The following is a 21,214-nucleotide window of genomic DNA, read 5'->3' as shown; positions in this document are numbered from 1 at the left end:
AGTGATCTGTTTTTATGCAAACTGCCTGCTGCTAGGGTCAAAAAGTAAATCCTTTCTGGACTTTTGGTGGCACAGAGGATAAGAATCCTTCTGCCAAAGCAGGGGACACGGGTTCAATCCCTGGTCCAGGAAGATTCCACATGGCACAGAGCAACAAAGCCTGTGTGCTAGAGCCCATGGTCTGCACCAAGAGAAGCCACCGCAGTGAGAAGCCTGTGTACTGCAACGAAGAGCTGTCCCTGGCTCACTGCAGCTAGAGAAAGCCCTCACAAAGCAGTGAGACGTGGTGCTGAGTGTAAAGTACCCAAAATGGCTGGAGCTTGAGCAGGCACCTTGGACCATGGAGTGGAGTCACACATTGCGGATAGTGGAGCAACAACTTCTATATACATATATAATAAACCTAGGTCCATATTCATACACAAGAAAGGTCCATACACATACATAGGAAACCTAGGTCCATCTTCATACACAAGAAACCTAGGTCCCCAAACTGTTTATATCTAGACTTCATTTAAAAAGAGAAATTTCTTTCCTGTGTAAACCACATTTATTTTGGATTTTTTGTCACGCAGAACCAAACCTAATCAATACTGAATTCACAAGAACTTCTCCTAAAACTAAAGAACATTAATATCCTTCTAATACTAGACTAGATCTTGTCTAGTATCCAGAGAATAATAATAATAATAAAAAATCTTAACAGCAACAACAAAATTTTATCCCAATTTAAAAATGAACAGGGCTTCCCTGGTGGTCCAGTGGTTAAGAATCCGCCTTGAAATGCAGGGGACACGGGTTCGATCCCTGGTCCGGGGAAGATCCCACATGCCACAGGGCAACTAAGCCTGCTTGCCACAACTACTGAGCCTGCACTCTGTAGAGTCTGCAAGCTGCAACCACTGAGCGCATGCCACGACCGCTGCAGCCTGTGCCCCAAGCCCATGCTCTGCAACGAGAAGCCACTGCAAAAAGAAGCCCTCACCCTGCAACCAGAGTAGTCCCTGTCCACAACTACAGAAAGCCCACGTGCAGTAATGAAGACCCAACCGAGCACAGGCAAAAATGAATAAATTTGAAAAAAGGCTAGATAAGGGTTTAAATGAAATAAAAATGAACAAGATATTTCTCCAAAGAAGATACACAGTCAACAAGTATGTGAAAAGATGCTCAACATCATTAGTCATGAGAGAAATTCTACCCAAACTCACAAGATAATACTATCTACCCACTAGGATGGCTATAATTTTTTTAAATGCAAAATAACAAGTATTGGAGAGACTATAAAGAGAGTGGATCCCTCAATGACCTTGCTGAAGCAGAATGTAAAATTTGGCAGCTGCTGTGAAAAAGTTTGGTATTTCCTTAAAAAGTTAAATACAGAATTACCAGCAATTCTATTTCTATGTACGGACTTCCTTGGTGGCTCAGAGGTAAAGAATCTGCCCATAATGCAGGAGACCTGGGTTCGATCCCTGGGTCAGGAATATCCCCTAGAGAAGGAAATGGCAACCCACTCCACTATTCTTGCCTGGAAAATCCCATAGACAGAGGAGCCTGGCAGGCTATATAGTCAGTGGGGTCAGTAAGAGTCAGACATGACTGAGCAACGAACACTTTACTTCACTTTCCTACTCCTGTGTACATACCCCAAAGAACTGAAAACAGGTGATCATAGAAATAATTGAACACAAATGTCCATAGAAGAAGCACTATTCACAACAGTGAAAAAGTATAAACCACCCAAGTATCCATCAAAGAAGATTGATAATCAGGTTGTGGTATATACATGCTATGGAATGTTATTTAGCCATTTAAAAAAATGAAGTACTGATACATGCTACAACCTCAAAAGCACGCTAAGTCAAAGATGACAGGCATAAAAGGTCATGTGTTGTACAATGCCATTTATATGAAATGCCCAGAATAGGTAAATCCATAGAGACAGAAAGCAGGTTGGTAGTCACCAGGGGCAGCGTGGGAGGCTGAGAAGTAATTGTTTAATGTACCAAATGCTACTAAACTGTTCATTTAAAATAGTTAATTTTATGTTACATGCATTTTGCTTTATTAAAAAAGAGGCAAATTCAGCAAAAGCTATGTAACTAACAAATCCAGTAAGAATAAAAAAGCCTCTCTCTCCACAGTCCTGATAAAAGACTGACTATTCTACAGCCAGTAAAAAGTGAATTAGAACCAACTCAGAATCTATTTAATCAACAATAACTTGATCAAGTAACCTTGCCTCTGGAAGCCAACCATTCAGTGAGTCTCACACTTTTGAAGGTCAACCAGTCGACAAACTTATCACTAAATCTTCTGACAGCCAGCTGACCAATGTGTCTTGCCAGAATAACCATGTTTGTAAGGGTGACGTCAACCCACTCCACCTTTGTAACCAACATAACACGAAAACAATACCCAAATCAGAAACCTTATGTAAAATTAGCAGTTGGATTTACTCAAAATGACAGGCCTAACCAGCATAACTTTCCCTTAAATAATACAGATTTTGTTTCAGATATCAAGTGGCAATCTTGATCTCTCCCTTGGACAACCCTCAAATCAAGATTTTTTTAAAAGACCTTACTGACAGTATCCCAGGGGACCCTTGGACCAACAAGGAAGACCAGTGGCCTCTTGAGTCCCAGACTCCAATAGTTCTCACATCTGTTGCCAGGTGAGTCTCTCAAAAACAATCTGAACTTTGACTAGGTTCTTTGAGATCCAATTGCTGAATTTATTTTATCTAAGAGTTCTAAACAACAGATCTTCGTATAAGGTTACTGAGTACATTAAGATATGAATTTATGATGATCAGACCCATTGCTTGGTTTCACTTTCTTGTTGATCTATTTATATAAATTCTTATATATTCTTATTTTGTCCCTTACTGCCTTGTATCTGTTGAACATATATGGAAGTGCTTCAGAGAGAACAGATAGAGGCGTAAGCTAGGTCTCCAAGTCAACACAAGTTGGCCTTAAAGACTAATGGTTCATTAGTTGGATGAAAACAGGCTGCTAAAATGACTGTGTCAAACTTTGCTTTGAGTCCCTGATGAGATCCTCTTAAGAGTATTCTGCAAGGCCTGGCAATTTGTGAAGAAGTTCATTTTGTTTAGTCTGTATTTCAGGACCAATTGCTGGGGTCCCTGATCACGTGGCTCCTTCTTATCCTCTGCTTCACTGAATTAACAAACAGCGCTGTTCATTAACAAACACACTTCGCTGTCATTAACAAACACACTTGACTTACATAGTGCCTTTTCCTTGTTGTCACTGATTAGACTATGTCAAAGGCATGATGTTCTCCTGGCAGAATTCTCACAATAATCCAATCCCTTGTGCTTACCTTGATAAAGGGAGATTTTTGCTAAAACTGTCTTAGAATTACAATACCATTATAGGGAACTTCTGATAGATCAAAGTTTATATATTTCAAAAGAGCTCTAGAAAAATAAGGGGGAAAAAGCCTAAAGCATTCAACAGTCAACTGCTGAGGCCTTAAAATGAAACAAAGACTCTTAGCCTCCCTGAAAGAAATACCAGTTAATTCCTATTTTAACTTTCTGAAACCTACCCTGCTTGCACCTTTCTCTCTACCCAGCTCTATCTCTACCATCCACTAAAATTCCTTCTATCCTTCTGCACCTTCTTTCACCTCCCAAACAAGTAACCATTTCCTGCAAGTTTTTCTTAACAGATCATTTACATTATACATATCCCTTCAAAACTAATATACCAGAATACAGATCTAAAGAAACTGATCTTTGAACCTTGATCTAAAATCAAGTTGAGAGCTTTGATCAAGGATTTTTCTTAACCTTAGGAAGACAGGTGTATACAGAGTTAAGATTTTGTAAGATTTTTACTGTCCTGGACTACTAAGTTTGTACCAACCAGTTCACTTAATTATCAGCCCCTAAGATGAGGGCAAAAGAGTCAAAACCAGCAAAAACAATGACAACAAAAACAACACAAAAAGCTAGGAGATGGCTTAAATATTCAGCTCTTCATAATTCAAGGAATGACCTGGAAGGAGTAAGCCAACAGGAAATGTATGATTAAGGCATTTCAGATGCCTTTCCTTTAGGAAAAGTCTTAATGAAAATCAAAACTATAAACAAACAAACATAAAAAGATGAGGTAAGTAGCAGATTTCAAAACAAATTCAGAAATAATTTCAAACAACATTCTAGAGTATCCTCAAAAGCAAACGTGAAGATGGGCTTGCCTATTTTTTGAAAATGGACTCCAGAAGTACCAACTGAGATGATCTGCAACATGTCACTAAACAGTTCAAAAATCTAGAAATCAAAACAAACTTCTGACCTTCAAGATAAAGCAGATGATATACAAAACAAAAATAAGACCAAAAGGTTCTCTGTTCTATGAGAAATGGGCAGCTGTGTCAATAATACCATAAGCAGGAAGGCCAGGGGAAGAATTCACGTTCTGTAATGACTAAAAAACAGGACAACTAGCCAAAATCTCCCCAGTAACTTACTCCAGGAAACATTAGTTAGTGTTACTCGCTCAGTCGTGTCTGATTCTTTGCGACCCCATGGACTGTAGCCCACCAGGCTCCTCTGTCCATGGAATTCTCCAGGCAAGAATACTGGAGTGGGTTGCCATTCCCTTTTCCAGGGCCCTGGCCTTTTAAATATAGATGAACAACAATATACAGATATGGGTAATATCTTTACATACTAATAATTCTAGAGCCACAGAACATCAGCTCCCTCAGAGTACTAAAACCACTCAAATGGTGGAAATGTCCAACAATCTTTAATGATTATCTTGGGACCATTATCAGAATTTAGTCCTTTCCTCATGATACAACAATTTAATAGGTAAGGTTTTGTTTCATAAATGAAACTGCCACATACAATTTACTGCAGACTTATTTTTCAAAATTGTGGAAAATGCTAATATGACCAAAGTATAGCTGATTTTGACATACAACTACACTATTCAAAAATTAACCAAAGGATAAGCTACAATCCCAGAATTTTATGGGCAAAAGACTCTCAAGACATAGGTAAAGTATTTGGAGGTGAATTTAAGGGTCTAGGCTGATTCCTCCTAGATTATCATAAGCCTTTCTTTTTGTACGGACATGTAAGGTTAAGCCTATACTGTCCAATACAATAGCCACTAGCAACATGTAATTAGTGATCTCTTGAAATGTGGCAAGTGTGACTGAGAAACAAAATTTCAAATTTTTCTTTCATTTTAATTAATGAAAATTTCAAAAGGGACACCAGATCCAATTATTGGAAGACCTTCAAGTGCATTGGGGAAAAACTTGGGCACATGAATTTATTTTTTAACAGTAAATTTTCTGAAATCAAAGTATTTCTGATGAAAATTTCCTATCTAAATTGGAATGTGCTATAAATTTAAAATACACTGAATTTCAAAAACAGTATGAGAAAAGAATATAAAGTACCTAATTCTTATTGATTAAATATTGAAATCGTACTTTGGATACCAAGTTAAACAAAATGTGTTATTAAAATTTCACCTATTCTTAAATTCTAGGCTACAAGAGAACTTAAAATGGCATATGTGGCTCACACTGTATTTCTATTGAATGGTGCCTGATCAGTCCATGTTATAAGGCAACGACTGTCGCTGAGGGGCAATTTTACCACCTGGAGAACATCTAGCAATGCCTGGACATTTCTGGTTCTCACAAGGATGGGACACTGGCATTGAACAAATATAGAGGCCAGGGATGCAGCTAAACATTCTACAATGCCCAGGACATTCCCCGAAACAAAGAATTTTGCAGCCCAAAATGCTAACAGTAGTGAAGCTGAGAATTTCTGCTCTAATGGTTTTTCACGAGCATGACAGAAATAAAAAATCTGTTGCCTCCTACAGCCCATCCTTTGAGCCACCAGCTTATTTTCTCTTGTACCAAGAAACTGCAGCCTAGATTACTTAGTTGAAGTATCTTCAGAACTTGTACTCAGGTCACCTTTAAATTTGATTGTATCAACCACAGTTTAACATCATAATGCTGAAAGACTGAAAGCTTACCCTCTAAGATCAGGAACGAAACAAAGATTATCTGTTCTCACCACTGCTATTCAATACTGGAGTTTCTAGTCAGATGTCTAATAAAAAGCATGCAGACTGGAAAAGAAATAAAACCATCACTACTGCCAATGGTAAGACCTTACATATAGAAAATTCTGAGTTACACACACACACTATTAGAACTAGTAAACAAGTTCAGCAAGATTGCAGGGTACAATATCAATGTGCAAAAGTAAATCTGATGATACTATATATCTTCACTTTCTCCTTCTCATTTTACTATCAACTATACACTAGAAATGTATGCCTTCTCATATTGAGAAATTCTCTTAACTTTAGCTGATGAAATAAATTCCCATGGTTATACGTACACAGTTAAAGAAACCCATGCTCAGAACAGATGTGTTGAACACTCCACTCCTAAGTTGTTATAGATAACCGATTGTTAATGGGTCTTAAAGAATGAAAAGGAGCAATACTCTCTGGCTATACAATAACTACACTAGAGTTTTTTAGTATCCAGTACTTAACTAGGTAGACTCCAGTGGTCAAACTTACAGTCTTCTATAGGGTACATAATATTCCTAAATACAAGAGTAAATTGTATACTGCAGCTAGTATTTTTGAGATACCATGTCAATTTGGAATGCCATGGAAACAGGTTTCTTGACCTCCTCAGGTACCTCCATAAAATCTGGACAACAAATATACGAATTACTTATACTTTTGCGCTACCCAAAGAAGTTGCTCTCCTTAAAAAGAAAGTCACAGTTAAAAAAAAAAAGACACTGTCAAAGCTACTGGAACTAGCTGAACACATGCTAAACACTCTCCTTAGCCCAAAAGTCCTCTTGCAGAAACTTGCGTAAAACAGGTATCAACCCACTCCAGTGTTCTTGTCTGGGAAATCCCATGGACAGAAGAGCCTGGCGGGCTACAGTCCATGGAGTTGCAGAATCAGACACAACTAAGCAACTAAAACTTTCTTCTTATAAAACAGAAAAAAAAATTCATGGTGAGGTTCAAGGATTTCATTCATAAACATATAAAATTTTTGCCTCTAATTTTAAAAATCATGCAGAGAATAACTGGACTGTAAAACCTTAAGTATAAAATTTGGCAAAGCCAAAAGAGCCTCCTGGTCCCACCAGTTAAAGCCTAGGATGGACACCTACCAGATTCTTCCATAAGACAACTCATTATAGTAAGGGCAAATTGGTCATGAGAGAACACAGCAAGGGAAAAGAGAGTTAAGAGAGTTCTTGGACAGCAGAGGACATGTCTATCTAAGAAAAGTCTTAAAGAAGAATAAGACTAGAAGACTACTCACCTACTCTGCAAGATTAATTGTAAAGCTATTTTTTAAAGAAAAAAATATATACGTAGAATTAACACAGATAAATAGACCAATGGAATAGAATACAGAGACCGGAAACCAATATGCATACAACAAGATTTGGTAATGTAAGTGAGGAGGCACTGCAAAGTCAATGGGTAATGGACAGACTGTTTAATAAATAATATTATGAAAACTGGCTACCAATATGGGGTAGGATTTCTACCTAACACTCACAAAATTGCGTTTCAGGTAAATTAGGTATATGTTGAAATTTGTAACTTTTAGAACAAAATATGTAATATATACATATATATTTTTAAATCTGAGGGAAGGAACCAGTTTTTAAAAACGAACACAGAAAAGCCTCAGTCATAAAGGAAAAGAATGATCAATCTGACTAAATTTAACAGAAAAATTCTGTATAATTACAGACAGCCAAAGACCATGTTAATGTCAAGCCACCTGCCAGAGGAATCCCTGTCCATACCATGTGCAATCTGCAGGGAAAACAGGCATATAGATAATATATTCACAAATAAAGACCAATAAATATATGGAATAAAGCTAAGATTCATGGTAGCCAGGGAAATACAAATGAAAACAAAGAGCTACTATCTCACAGCTCCGACTGGAAAACTTGAAAAGTGATAAGACCAAGTGTTTTGGTGATGACGTGGGAAAACCAGAATCCTCTTGTATCACCATTGAGAGCACAAACTTACACGCCACTCTGGAGAGCAATCTGTCAACATGTAAGAGTCAGACACAACTTAGCGACTGAACAACAACAAAGTCACAGAGCACATATCTAAAATCAGAATATCTGTTACCTGAAATCCCATTTGGGGGCGTGTGTTCAGAATACCTAGCATGTTTCATCTGCGTAAGAAAATATTATCAAGAGTGTACACTGGCAGCGCTGTTCAAAATGGCAAAGAGTAACAACTGAAATGACCATTAGTGAGGGAAACGATAAGCAAACTGGTATAATGATACAGAACAGCAGTAATGTTGAACGGAAAGGGAAACTTACAAAAGAACACATCACAAAATTTTGAAAAACTGCTGTATTATTTATGGACACAAACATGTGGTAAAATATAAAATCTTAAGCAGGAAGGAGTCATACCAACTTCAGGAGGGTGGGCGAGCTCCAGTGAGGGAAGGAGGAGATGGTCTCAGGGAAGAGTACAAAAGAGTAACATTTTATTTCTTTAAAAATCAGAAGCAAATGTGGCAAAATAGTTTATGAAGAGTACAAGGGCATTTATATTATTATTATTGTTATGTATATTTGAAATATTTTGCAATTAAAAAGAATTTTAATGGGCACATATGGTATAACAATCAAATAATTATTCACACCATACAAACTCAAGTAATGACATTGCTTTAAGCCACAGAAACTTATATACATACATTACAGCATGTGATAAATAAGAGTTAAAAATAAATTCTAAAATTTGCAATTTACATCAGGGCTTTAAATTAACAATTTTGCTAATAGGCTCTGAATCTCATGCAATTTTAAAATGTCCTTAATGCTAGAATTTTTAGGGATGCTCTCGAGTTGTCAAAGCTATATAAACAAATTTAATTATAATGTGATATTCTGAATTTCAGTTTTATTTTGGAAAGCTTCTTCTTTAGTGTATAAACAATAACAAGCTTTACATTTGTATTTACAAGTCTCAAAGAAATGTGCCAAGAGTCCTAAGTATGACGAGTAGGCATTTCACTTAATTATACTGTTTCACGGGAGAACCTGATGCCCTGAAGAATAATGTGGAAAAACAAAGCTCCATTATTCCCTTTTCTTTTCTACTTGGGGTCTGGGTCAGAAGCAAGATGTACCACTACTGGAAAAGTTATAAACAAAGCCTTACTATAAAACAATTTTAAAGGAAAAGTGTGTAATTTTCACAAAGGAGTAACACAATCTTTTGGGTTTACTATGTCAGAGAGAGACATAGGAAAAAGAGAGAATATTTTAAGAAAGGGGTTAAGAAGAGGTAGTAGAATTTTGCTATCTGTATTCCTTGAGCCTAAGGCTATAAGATAATAAATACTACAGAGAAAATTTTAGGAGACAGATAAAACTGGGCAGGACACTGCATCTACAATACAACTCAAGATCTTTAACTCACACGGAATTCTTCAGTCTCCACTACAATGCTCTGACTACATTCATACTATTTCAATAATAACCATTTTACCCAGTAGATAGTAAGCAGTAATTTTATTTAACACGAGTTGCTTTTTGCCAATTAAACATTTGCAACAGAGATGATTAGCTGAGTCTTCATGTTACCTTGCTATGAGAAAGGCTAATTATTTCCCATGTGATGGAAGACTGCAAAAAATTTATTCCAAGTTCCAAACTTTCACACTTTTATATTTTGGGCACAGTTTTTAAGGGCAGTAATGCTGTAGCAGACCTCACGTCTTCACCTACCCCATTTCAGCCTGTTATACTGAATTATACTTAGTATTAAAATGTCTAACTCGCACTTATGAAGGCTAGAAAAAATTAGCTCCCCTCAACTCTCTCTAATTTAGTGTAATTCTGACCAGTAAGAATAGCAAAATTTGCTTACAAAATTTAAAGCCTCCTACAATGTTTTTATATTTTTTGCTTTTTCCACCATTCTTAAGTTTCAGAAATAGCTCACTATTTCTTTGCTCTTGACAGAGAATAGAAACCACTCTGCTTCATGAATGAAATAAGGTGACTTCTGTTTCTCTCAAATTCTCACCCTCCGGAGACTCACTGCAACTGAGTAATAAATTCACTGACACGTCTGCAATCCAAATTTCACTAGCACAAGGAAATTCTCTTACAGTAAAAAGGTCAGTGTTCTGAATTTAATTTTCTGAATTTCAAAACCCTTAATAAATGGAGGCACCTTAAAGTTCAGTTTATACTCTTTTACATAGGCTTTCAGAGCATGCTTTAAATAGCTTAAGATAAGCTATATTAATAGCTTATGTCATTTTAGCATTAAAATAATCTACAAATATCAGAATACTAATTAATTTTTTTGTTGTAACTAATAAATAAGTCTCAAAATATCTGTGGATGTAAATCAACCCTCTCAATTCATTTACCTCACTTGGACTGTTCTAAACATAGATAAACTAACCGAATAAGTTTATCAATATAATATACTTGTGCAATGCTTTCACTAATTCCAACTCTGTACTTTAGGGTTTTTCCATATTTATTGTACAAAGCGATTAAACTATTAATATAAATATTTTTCTCTCCAATATGTAATATTTTTATGTAAAAGAAAAGGTTTCCAAACATTTACAAAGCAATCTAAAGATAAGTAAACCTGATTTTAGGATCATTACATGAACCAAAATAATTTTCCAGAGAAGGCCCTATTTGAAAGTAATGCTCAGTGGCCTCCTCACATTAGCACTTCAAGATGAATCCAAATCCACTGCCTTTGCTTGAATTTCTTCAGGGATCAATTCCAATGAGGGGGAAAAAAAAATCTCAGAAAAAGGTCTCGCGACAGAGTGGACAAGTGGATTTGTTGCTGGATGTAAACCATTTGTACTGAAAAAGAAAAGTCTAAGTGTTAAAAACTTTTTACACTGCCATTTTACATATATGTCTAAAGTAACAATTTTTTAATATAAAAATTTACTTTATTAATTACACAAAATGGAAATTAAAGCAAACATTTCTTATCAAACTGGCCAAGTTGAAAAGACAATATTATCTTTTTTAAAAAATAAAACAAGATGAATACAGCAATCCTTTATTGAACAATGATGCTCAGCTTTGCATATTCCATTTAAATAGTGGTAGGTTTTACATAAATCATCTTCTTTTAATCCTTTCAACAACCTTTAGAAAAGTATTACTATCTCCATTTTACAGATGAGAAAACTGGAACTCAGGTCAGTAAGTTGGTGCTTTGCAGACTAAAGTAACTTTAAAATGATTAAAGTAAGAAAAGGGAGACTACTGAAGTGTTTGTTCTTTGCATTCATCTCCAAACCAACACGGTTCAGTGCTCCTTCCAGGGGCCAGTGGTTCTCCACACTCAGGCTCACACTCACAAACACGGACGTGTATAAAGAAACCTGCTGTGACGGGACTGAGCATAGTGAGACTTTCTTTATGAAGTCTGAAAAGGGCAAAAAGTTCTGATGCCAGATGGCTCTCAGTTCCAATTTGTTCAGTCTCCTTTACGGTATACATCTTACAAAGCCATCCATTTAAGTGTCAAGAGCTATTTTAGAAACTTCCATTTATTAAAGTGCTTTGATGCCACCAGTCTCAGTAAATTACTAATTTTCTTTTACAGATTTTGAAAAATCATTTTTAATATGTCTCCCATTAACCACAATTAAGAGTTTAACATCCACAGTTTTCCAAGGTTAGATATCATCCATATATAATATTAATATATGTATGATATAAATAAGCTAGTTTCTCTTTAGACTTACCAAACAAGCTGAATGGAACTTTTTTTTGCACGTTCTACAGGCTTTTTTGGGAAGAGAATAGTTGAAACCATGAATGACTGAGAAACAAATCATGCAATCTTCAACACCCTCAAAACGTTTGTCTACATTATTTTTCCATAATGCTAAGCCTTCCATAATACTTCCATTCTGTTAACAAGGAAAAAAAAAAAAACCAATAAAGTTAATACACCCTTTAAATCACCAATATCATCTTTATTCAATTTCACAAATTTTAAAATTGTATTATAATCTGGAGAGAAGAGAATCCGCTTGGCTATATTCACAATTCTAAGTTTTATGAATACTGGTTTTCAAAATGACCTCCCACGTTTTAGGAACCAGGTACATTTCTTCATTAAGTGTCGACTTGAAAGAAAGGCTTCTGACCCAATTTTCAATTTTTATAGTCTTAGCTTGTTATTTGATGAAACTTTTTAAATAATTAAGTTGTTTGGATCAGTTCTCCTAACTTTTAATTAAAAATGATGAAATTAACTATCTCACCTACTCAAATGCTGATTTGTTCCAGCTCTATAATACTAGTGAACAGACTCGTTTTAAATACTTTTCCTCTACTGTAGAATGCCTGAGAAGCATCACCAGGTGCAAACAAAACTAGAGAAGACTTAACAATTTATTTAAAATGCAAAAAGGTCTTTGAAAGTACTGGGATTTCTCTAACCATAGGAGGAGAGGTGAAACGTTAAAGTAAAAGTAGCTCAGAAGACATTCAGCTGTCCCGAGCCTTACAGAAAGATTCCCTCTCAAACTTTAATACCAGGTATTGTTCTATAACATCTACAGGGTCAATGAAGAAGAGTCGATTCTTTTCAAACACAAGGGAAAAATGCTATAGAGCATTTTTAATTTTAAAAAATTAAAATAAGCTTAGCAGGGTCAAATCATTTAGACATATATCTGTTTTCAGTTTCTGTTCAGTCACTCAGTCGTGTCTGACTCCTTGTGAAACTGTGGACTGGAGCACGCCAGGCTTCCCTGTCCATCACCAACTCCTGGAGCTTGCACAAACTCATGTCCATTGAGTCGGTGATGCCATCCAACCATCTCATCCTCTGTCATACCCTTCTCCTCCTGCCCTCAATCCTTCCCAGCATCAGGGTCTTTTCAAATGAGTTGGTTCTTCGCATCAGGTGGCCAAGGGATTGAAAAGTCAGCTTCAGCATCAGTCCTTCCAATGAATATTCAGGACTGATTTCCTTTAGGATGGACTGTTTGGATCTCCTTGCAGTCCAAGGGACTCTCAAGAGTCTTCTCCAGGACCACAGTTCAAAAGCATCAACTCTTCAGTTCTCAACCTTTAGTTTTGGTCCAACTCTCACATCCTTAATGACTACTGGAAAAACCGTAGCTTTGACTATATGGACTTTTGTCAGATTCAACAAAATATAGTAGCCATTTCTACTGAAGCAGAAGAGAGAAAGTTTCACTGCCCTTTCACACAGTAAAGCAGCGACTTCTCTCTAGTTCAGAAAGCCTAACAAGCATGTACATGGACACTTACTTGATGGGTGAGGTAAGTGCTTAGCTGAAGCATCCAGTTTCGCCACTGCTGCACAGCCACTCCAACTCTTTTCCCACTCTCCACTGTTATTGAGCCCAGTGGATAATTTGAAGGCAGCTGTATTATAAGTTCAATCACTATATCCTCAATGCTGTAAGTGGCCATGACTTCTCGAGTAGTAGCTCGAGCTTTAACCTGCAACATATGAAAGGTAATTTTTTTTTGGCCAATTTTCTTTTCCTCTCTTTTATTCAAAAACCATCTTGACAGGTTGACAGATAGCAGCCAGTCCTCATTCAAACAAAACACAGGTAAACATATTCACTTATCTAATGTGAGATATTTAAGAAATAGGCTCAAATATCTGACGTGTTTCATAGTGATGTTATGACAAAGATGTTTTTAAAAGAAATGCACTGAAAAAGTATGTTTTGATTATATTAGGCTTGTCATATTGTAGTTTTTGAATAGAAGAGTATAGAATGGGTTATTATTAATTATCCCTTCTCTTCCAAAGTCAGTGTATCAAATATCACTTCTATTTAGATGTCTTTCAAGTTTTCCCTCGGAGAAGGCAATGGCACCCCACTCCAGTACTCTTGCCTGGAAAATCCCATGGGTGGAGGAGCCTGGAAGGCTGCAGTCCATGAGGTTGCGAACAGTCAGACACGACTGAGCAACCTCACTTTCACTTTTCACTTTCATGCATTGGAGAAGGAAATGGCAACCCACTCCAGTGTTCTTGCCTGGAGAATCCCAGGGATGGGGGAGCCTGGTAGGCTGCCATCTATGGGGTCGCACAGAGTTGGACACGACTGAAGTGACTTAGCAGCAGCAGCAGCAGCAGCAAGTCTTTCCCTACCACAGAATTCCCCTGAGCTTTAGAACCAATCATCAACTGCCAGAATATTTATATCTGATCTTGATTTTCTTACTAGGATTGCAAACTCAATAGAGAATACAAATCACCATCCTTTAAAAATTTATTCTTCTGACTTTCATATTCTATGCTAAAAAGTGTAGCATCATCTTAAATTTCTCTTTCAGATATTAATTAGCTGTAAATTTGGTTAAATCACCACAGAATTTCTCACATCCCTCCCCTTTTAAGGACTAGTCTCACTGATACTGTTTCCCACAGGCCCTCCTCATAATGTCTACACATTATGAGCCTCCCTAACTGCTCACATGAACCCACGGCCCATGCCAACAGCCCATGCTAAGACTTCAGTCACAGTAATTTCACTGCTTTAACTGTGACACCGTCACTGCCTCAGAAGAAAAAATTTAGTGGCTACGCAGTACTAAATATTTTAGACTGTTAGTTGATGCCTTTTCTAGTATGGACTCAATTCATCACAGAAGCAGTCTGTTCTCTATTTACCTTCATGAAAACTACTTTATATGAATACTGGGCTACTCATTATTTCTTAAGCAATCACAGAAATTATTAATAGATTCTCATCTTCAAACTCTTTGCTTTTGCTGTGCTGTTTTCTCTATATTAAATGCTGTAACCCATAGGAGCATCCTGCAGACCTCAAAATAAACTGCCCCCATCAAGTCTTACGCAGGCCCCTAAGCCGGATGACCTTTTCCCACCCTAACTGCAGAACACTCTTCCTCTTAATGTGCCACTTTCCAGTTTCCAATGCAAAGAAACGTTACCAGTATCACCCCTTTCCTTTATCGGACTGCATGTTATTACACAACAGGAATGTGACCCTCTGAACTATTTTGCAGGTGACTGGCACAAAGCACCTGGCATCTATAGGTATTCCGATATATATTTTGAATTAACTAATGAACGTTCAAAAACTATTTAGCATAGGTAAATGAAATTATAACATCACTTCAATCGATGCATTAATTTGAGATCTGATGTCCAAGAATCAGAAAATAAAGTAGACAATTTCTGTAATTTCTGAACCAAGAGCTACAATTGTGATCATACTCACTACAATGGATAGGCATAATCAATACTGAGACAACTTTTCTAGAAAAAAATTCAAGATAATACTAACCGTCATGCCATTAAACAGCTGTGTACTTGTTTGCACAGAAGATATTTCTTGAAACGAAAGAACACTGCTAACATACTTGCTGGTAAATCTATCTACGATATTGAAAACACGCTTCTCACTACTGTTCCACCACAGCCTAACCATGGCTGGCAAGTCTTTTAATGTCATGTGATAGACTGAACAAGCCAAGTGTGGAATATGGTAGGGCAGAGCTGAGGTATCTGAGGAAAAAACAAATTCTTAGTTAGTAACATGTATCTCTTACACAGAACAGACTAATATGAGTACTTTCCTTGGAAAATCACTTTCAGTTCTTAACACTAGCGCTAGAGCTCATAAAACAAATATACCAAGGAAACCAGAACTCTGTAGAATATTAGCTTTTTCTCCCACATTCGAAATGAACAATTAGAATGGTAGAAAGAAGATCCTGAAGGATACTGAAAAATCTGCCCCCAAATAGCACTATTTTGCAGCAAAGATCACAAATAAAATGAAGCACACACACTTCAAAGAAGAAAAATTAAAGATTCTTTTTCTTATGAAAGTGAAGTCGCTCAGTCATGTCTGACTCTTTGCGACTACATGCACTGCAGCCTATCAGGCTCTTCCATCCACGGGATCCAGGCAAGAGTACCGGAGTGGGTTGCCATTCCCTTCTCCAGGGGATCTTCCCAACCCAGGCATTGAACCCGGGTCTCCTGCATTACAGGCAGACGCTTTACCGTCTGAAGTACCAGGGAAGCCCCAAATTATGAAAAAAAAAATTGGTGGCCTTTACTTTCCCCAGAGTTCACTGATGTGTTATACAGAAGTTCTAGAGTCCTACTGTACTACTCACAAGACAAAGTTCCAACCTCAGATCTCCAAGGCATTTAAAACAATTCCTATTCTCAGGAAACCCTTTTTAACACTGAGGCATAGCTAGATGCATGCATTTCTACCCCTTCAGCTAAAATGTGAGCTCCTGGAGTAAAAAAGTAATAAATTTTACTCATCTTCATTTCCCCAACAGAAGACCATCCACAGGCCTACAAAACATTATTGTCTACAGAGTAAAAGATAATAGTAATCAAGAAACTGAGCTCCAAAAATGAATTAAATTCCTAAAAACTTTAACCGTAAGATCTAATTATTTATTCTATGTAGAGAAATAGGGAAAATCTGGCACTTCAACAATGTCATACAGGGGACCCACGTTTGGGGTTACTCTCCACGTCCTCATGGTAGAGAGTCATACAACCTGACTTGAGCCTCGTCCCCAGGAAGAAATACACACACACATCATACTGACCTCTAATACCCAACTGGAGCTCCTCTGTAAAGAAAGTTCGAGGGTCCTTACTGGAGAGCTCAACAGCTGTCTCTGCAAAGGCTGGATTTTCTGGCATAAGCCTGAACAGGTGATAAAGCAATTTATTCAAACTTTTTGTTTTTCGAAGGTACATTGAATACAGAGCTCGAAGCTGGTGGAAATGAGAGAATTTTTATTAGTAAACCCAATTAAATAGGACATTCAGCAAACCTGGAATGAATTAAAGTATAAAGTATAAACTTCCCTGGGGGTGGTCCAGTGGCTGAGACTCCATCCTCCCTATGCAGGGGGCCCAGGTGCAATCCCTGGTCGGGGAAACTAGATCCTACATGCTGCAACTAAGATCCAGCACAGCCAAATAAATAAATAAATATTTAAAAATATATATATTACCTATATATATAGTACAATGTATATATATGTGTGTGTGTGTATACATATATAGTACAAGAACACAATGAAAAAATGCATTTATCTGAATACTGAGAATGACATGGAAGAGTCCTACAAAATACATCACACAATGTTACTTTCCAGTCGAGTTGTCTGATGACACTGCTTCCCCTTCTCATATACTAGCAGAAGTTCTCACTAACCCTTTGTTATCAGACATATGCCTCTAACATCTTAACCAAACTGTCTCCTATTGATAAGTTCACCGCCACTTGGGAGTCTGAGCTGAGAAAAATCTATCTGCCACTGCCCAGAGATGCTTTATTCATTCTCCTCCCAAATCTTCCACACCACAATCTCTAATCTTTCAAAATTCTGCTCAAAACGAATCCCACTGCTATGGCTGCCCTCACCCTACACCAAACATTCCAGCATCCCTTTATGACAGCACAATCTGGTAGCTCAAAACGTCCTGGAGTTGTTTTACAAATCAAGAAATTTCACATAATAATATGGCTTTTTTTTCTGATTTTTTTCTTAAAAATAGGAAAAATCTGGCACCACGGGGTACACTACAGGTATCTACATGAGACATGTGCTTTAGAAACTCATTCCTCAATGATGTAGTTTTCATTTGTTCACATTTACCTTGCAGTTCTTTGGTATTTGTACCTGTTTTAAAATTCCTTTTTCCACTATGCCATATTGTCTCCTCAGAGTACACAGACACCGTTTTCTGGACACAATGAATGCTCAGATACAAAGATCAAGCCACAGGATCTGGCATTTGGGATTCTTAAAAAATCAACCAAAAGACCTTTACCGTGAAGAAATCTGGAGGACACTACCTTTACCAAGTAACCAAACTTAACATCACCAAACAAGAGGACACACGGTACTTTGTGCTCCTAAGGTGACAGCGAGAACACAGGACCACCATGCAGCAAATCCTCTTGCTGAAAAATAACCAGAATGTAACTAGGAGGAAACTACACACAAACCCCAACTGGAAGACAGTTTACAAAATAACTGACTTGGTGAATGACAAGTAAGAAAAGGAGAGGAACTATAAGCTAAAGAAATATGATGGACAAATACAAACATAATCCTTGACTGAATCCTCAATAGAAAAGGAAATAAAACTATAAAGGACATTACTGGGAAAACTGGGAAATTGTTATTTTTTTAGGGGGCAAATTTTAAATACTAATAGATAGTATTATTGCATCAAAATTAGAGTATAATATCTGTATTACATTTACGATGAAACATGTTCTTATCTTAGGAGTTTAGGTGTATGTACATGGGTGCTTGCTTGTGCCTGACTCTTTGTGACCCCATGGACTGTAGCTGGCCAGGCTCCTCTGTCCATGGGATTTCCCAGGCAAGAATACTGGAATGGACTGCCATTTCCTACTCCACTAGATCTTCCTGACCCACAGATCAAACCAAGTCTCTTGTGTCTCCTGTGTTGGCAGGCAGATTCTTTACCACTGCACCATCTGGGAAGGCCATTTCTAGGACATACATGTTTAAATACTTTTAGCAAAGCATCATGATGTCTGCTGCCTACCATCTCTGCAAATCTGAATATTTTTCAAAATAAAAAGTTGGAAGGAAGGTAGAATTTTTAAAAAAATTTATTGCATATATCAATGGGTTTTTAAAAAACACATGTCTACTAGCCAGCAGTCCCACTCATAGTATACAACACAAGAGAAATTAAAATAAATGAACACACAAAAACTAAGGCATAAACCTTCACAGCAGCTTTATTCACAATCGGCAAAAAGTGGAAACAACCTAAACGCCCACTGGATGACTGGATAAGCAAAATGTGTTATAGTCATACAATGAACTATGTTTCGGACATAAAAAATGATGCCATACTAACACACGCTGCATTATGAACGAACCTTGAAACCATTGTGCTATAAGAAATAAGCCAGACACAAAAGGCCATATATGTGAAAAGTCCACAGTAGGCAAATCATAGAGACAGAAAATAGGCCAGTGGTTGCAGTGGCCAGGGCGTCTGGAAGGAAAAGGGACAGCAGGTGGGTAAGGGTGTCTTTTTTTTTGGGGGGGGGGGGTGTTGGGAGGAGGGCTGGGTGTTGATGTGTGTGGATATTGAAAATGTTCTAAAATTAGATGGTAGTGATGGTGTACAATTCTGTAAATACACCAGAAACACCAAACTGTACTCTTTATCATTTTTTTTTTGGCCACACTGGGATCTGAAGTTCCCCGACCAGGGATCAAATCTGCGCCTCCTGCAGCAGAGGCACCTCCTTAGCCACTGGGCCACCAGAAGAGCCCCCAAATCTGCATCCTTTAAATAAGCAAATTTCTTTTTGATGATATGTGAAATACATCTCAGCAAAACTATAAGACGCAGACACACAGACACACAGACGTTTCCAATTCAATTTAATTCACTAATTCTTTTGAGACGAATGTTAAAACCAACCCAGATTAAGGACCAAAAATTTATTTAAAAAACGGTCTGTTTTAGGATTCTTCTAATTACTGTTACTTACTGAGTTATGATGGTTTACTTGTTGACAGCTCAGCTCAACTTCTAGGCTCAATAAATGCTGATCTAATTGTGCCCCTCCCCCACCCTGGCTTAATGAAAAAGATGATGTACTCATAATTTCTGAGTATAAGAATTATATAATTATTCCTAATTTCTGAGTATAACAAGAAATGAAAAAGATGATGTATTCCTAATTTCTGCATATAAGAATTATATAATTATTCCTAATATCTGAGTATAAGATAACAAGAACAAAATTCTTAGATATAAGGCCTCAATATGCTGCAATTTTTTAGAGATCAACAATATTCTAAGAAACAAATGCAGAAGCCCAACAAGTAGTTCTTGAAATATATAATCAGTGAATTAAGTCAAGCTCAAATCACAAATCTAAGTGGTAAGACTGAAAATAAGTAAAACAATCTGAACATCTAGATCAGTGTTGCCTCTGTGATTTCATTTTCTCCTTACATAAACAAATGCAAAAATGTATATGTTGATATATTTGTACCAAGAAATAGATTACTGAGCTTCCCTGGTGGCTCCGGGATAAAGAACCCGCCTGCCATTGCAGGATACATGGGTTTGATCTCCAGTCCGGGAAGATCTCCTGGAGAAGGAAAGCAAAACCCACTCCAGTATTCTTGCCTGGAGAATCCCATGGGCTACAGTCCATGGGGTCGCAAAGAGTCAGGACTAAGTGACTAAACAACAACATGGGTTATTAGCAACAACCTAAGTTATAACTTAAGGATTCTGAAAATCACATTGAAAATGAATGCCATGATATTTAGTCACACTTTAAATATGTAGTGATTTAAGTCTTGTTGTATTAACCTAACACAGAAGTGACCTACTTTATTAAACTGATTCAATGTTTGAAACTTATTAAAAGCAGGCATCTGTCTAAAAGAATTTTTTTAACTGGAACAGAGCTTTCCAGCTTCCTTCTTAAATGTGAGACAACAGAGACATCTAGTGGCTGCTAAAATAATTTGGGCAAAATAATTACTATAGGATATTTTCATTATTTAGTGATAACAGCTTGAATTACATATGGTAATATTTCATAGGTCTTTCTCTAAACAGTGATTTTTCAAATAAGGTGAATTTCCTTTGATATTCCCAGGAGAGTCAGTAGTTGACCAAAGGGAAAAAGAAAATAGCAAGATCTGGCTCTTTAGAAACTGTTACTATGATAGCACAAAAGTAAATTATAGAAACCTGGTTTCCTGAAATAAACAGACTTGGTGGATACATTCAGTTAAAAAAAAAACTGATCCAAGCATAAAACTGTGGGAGGATGACAAAGTAGAGACAGAAATAAATTTAGCAGAATGTCTGTCATGAGCCAGATAAGATCAGATTAAAATGTGAGGCAAACCAATACAGTATTGTAAAGTAAAATATAGTAAAAATAAATAAATAAATAAAGCTCTTCAACAGTAATAATGGGTAAATGGAATCTTTGGGAGAAAACATTCATTTATTGTCTTGGTGGTAATGATTTCATGAATGTATCCTTATCCCCAAAGTCTTTGAGT

At 37.0% G+C, this 21,214-nt stretch overlaps 1 protein-coding gene and 1 long non-coding RNA gene across 2 annotated transcripts in view; one reads left to right on the top strand and one right to left on the bottom strand.

Moving 5' to 3' along the window:
* Window positions 1-2,430: 2,430 nt before the first annotated feature.
* Window positions 2,431-21,116, top strand: LOC121816183 (uncharacterized). Its single transcript, XR_006055643.2, has 2 exons — window positions 2,431-2,680; window positions 17,849-21,116. It is a non-coding gene; the product is annotated as an uncharacterized LOC121816183 (long non-coding RNA).
* The window catches only part of LTN1 (listerin E3 ubiquitin protein ligase 1), a 57,284-nt gene continuing 44,511 nt past the window's right edge, over window positions 8,442-21,214 (bottom strand). The window contains exons 26-30 of the mRNA XM_004002792.5: window positions 16,718-16,889; window positions 15,424-15,644; window positions 13,400-13,594; window positions 11,857-12,024; window positions 8,442-10,957 (exon numbers count right to left, since the gene is read on the bottom strand). Coding sequence (XP_004002841.2) covers window positions 10,895-10,957; window positions 11,857-12,024; window positions 13,400-13,594; window positions 15,424-15,644; window positions 16,718-16,889 — 819 coding nt within the window. The 3' untranslated portion in view covers window positions 8,442-10,894. The remainder of the gene's footprint in view (window positions 10,958-11,856; window positions 12,025-13,399; window positions 13,595-15,423; window positions 15,645-16,717; window positions 16,890-21,214) is intronic.

Source organism: Ovis aries, chromosome 1 (genome assembly GCF_016772045.2).
Source record: "Ovis aries strain OAR_USU_Benz2616 breed Rambouillet chromosome 1, ARS-UI_Ramb_v3.0, whole genome shotgun sequence".
Classification (NCBI taxonomy): domain Eukaryota; kingdom Metazoa; phylum Chordata; class Mammalia; order Artiodactyla; family Bovidae; genus Ovis; species Ovis aries.
Note: the sequence above shows the minus strand (reverse complement) of the source record. Positions and strands in the feature narration are given on the sequence as shown.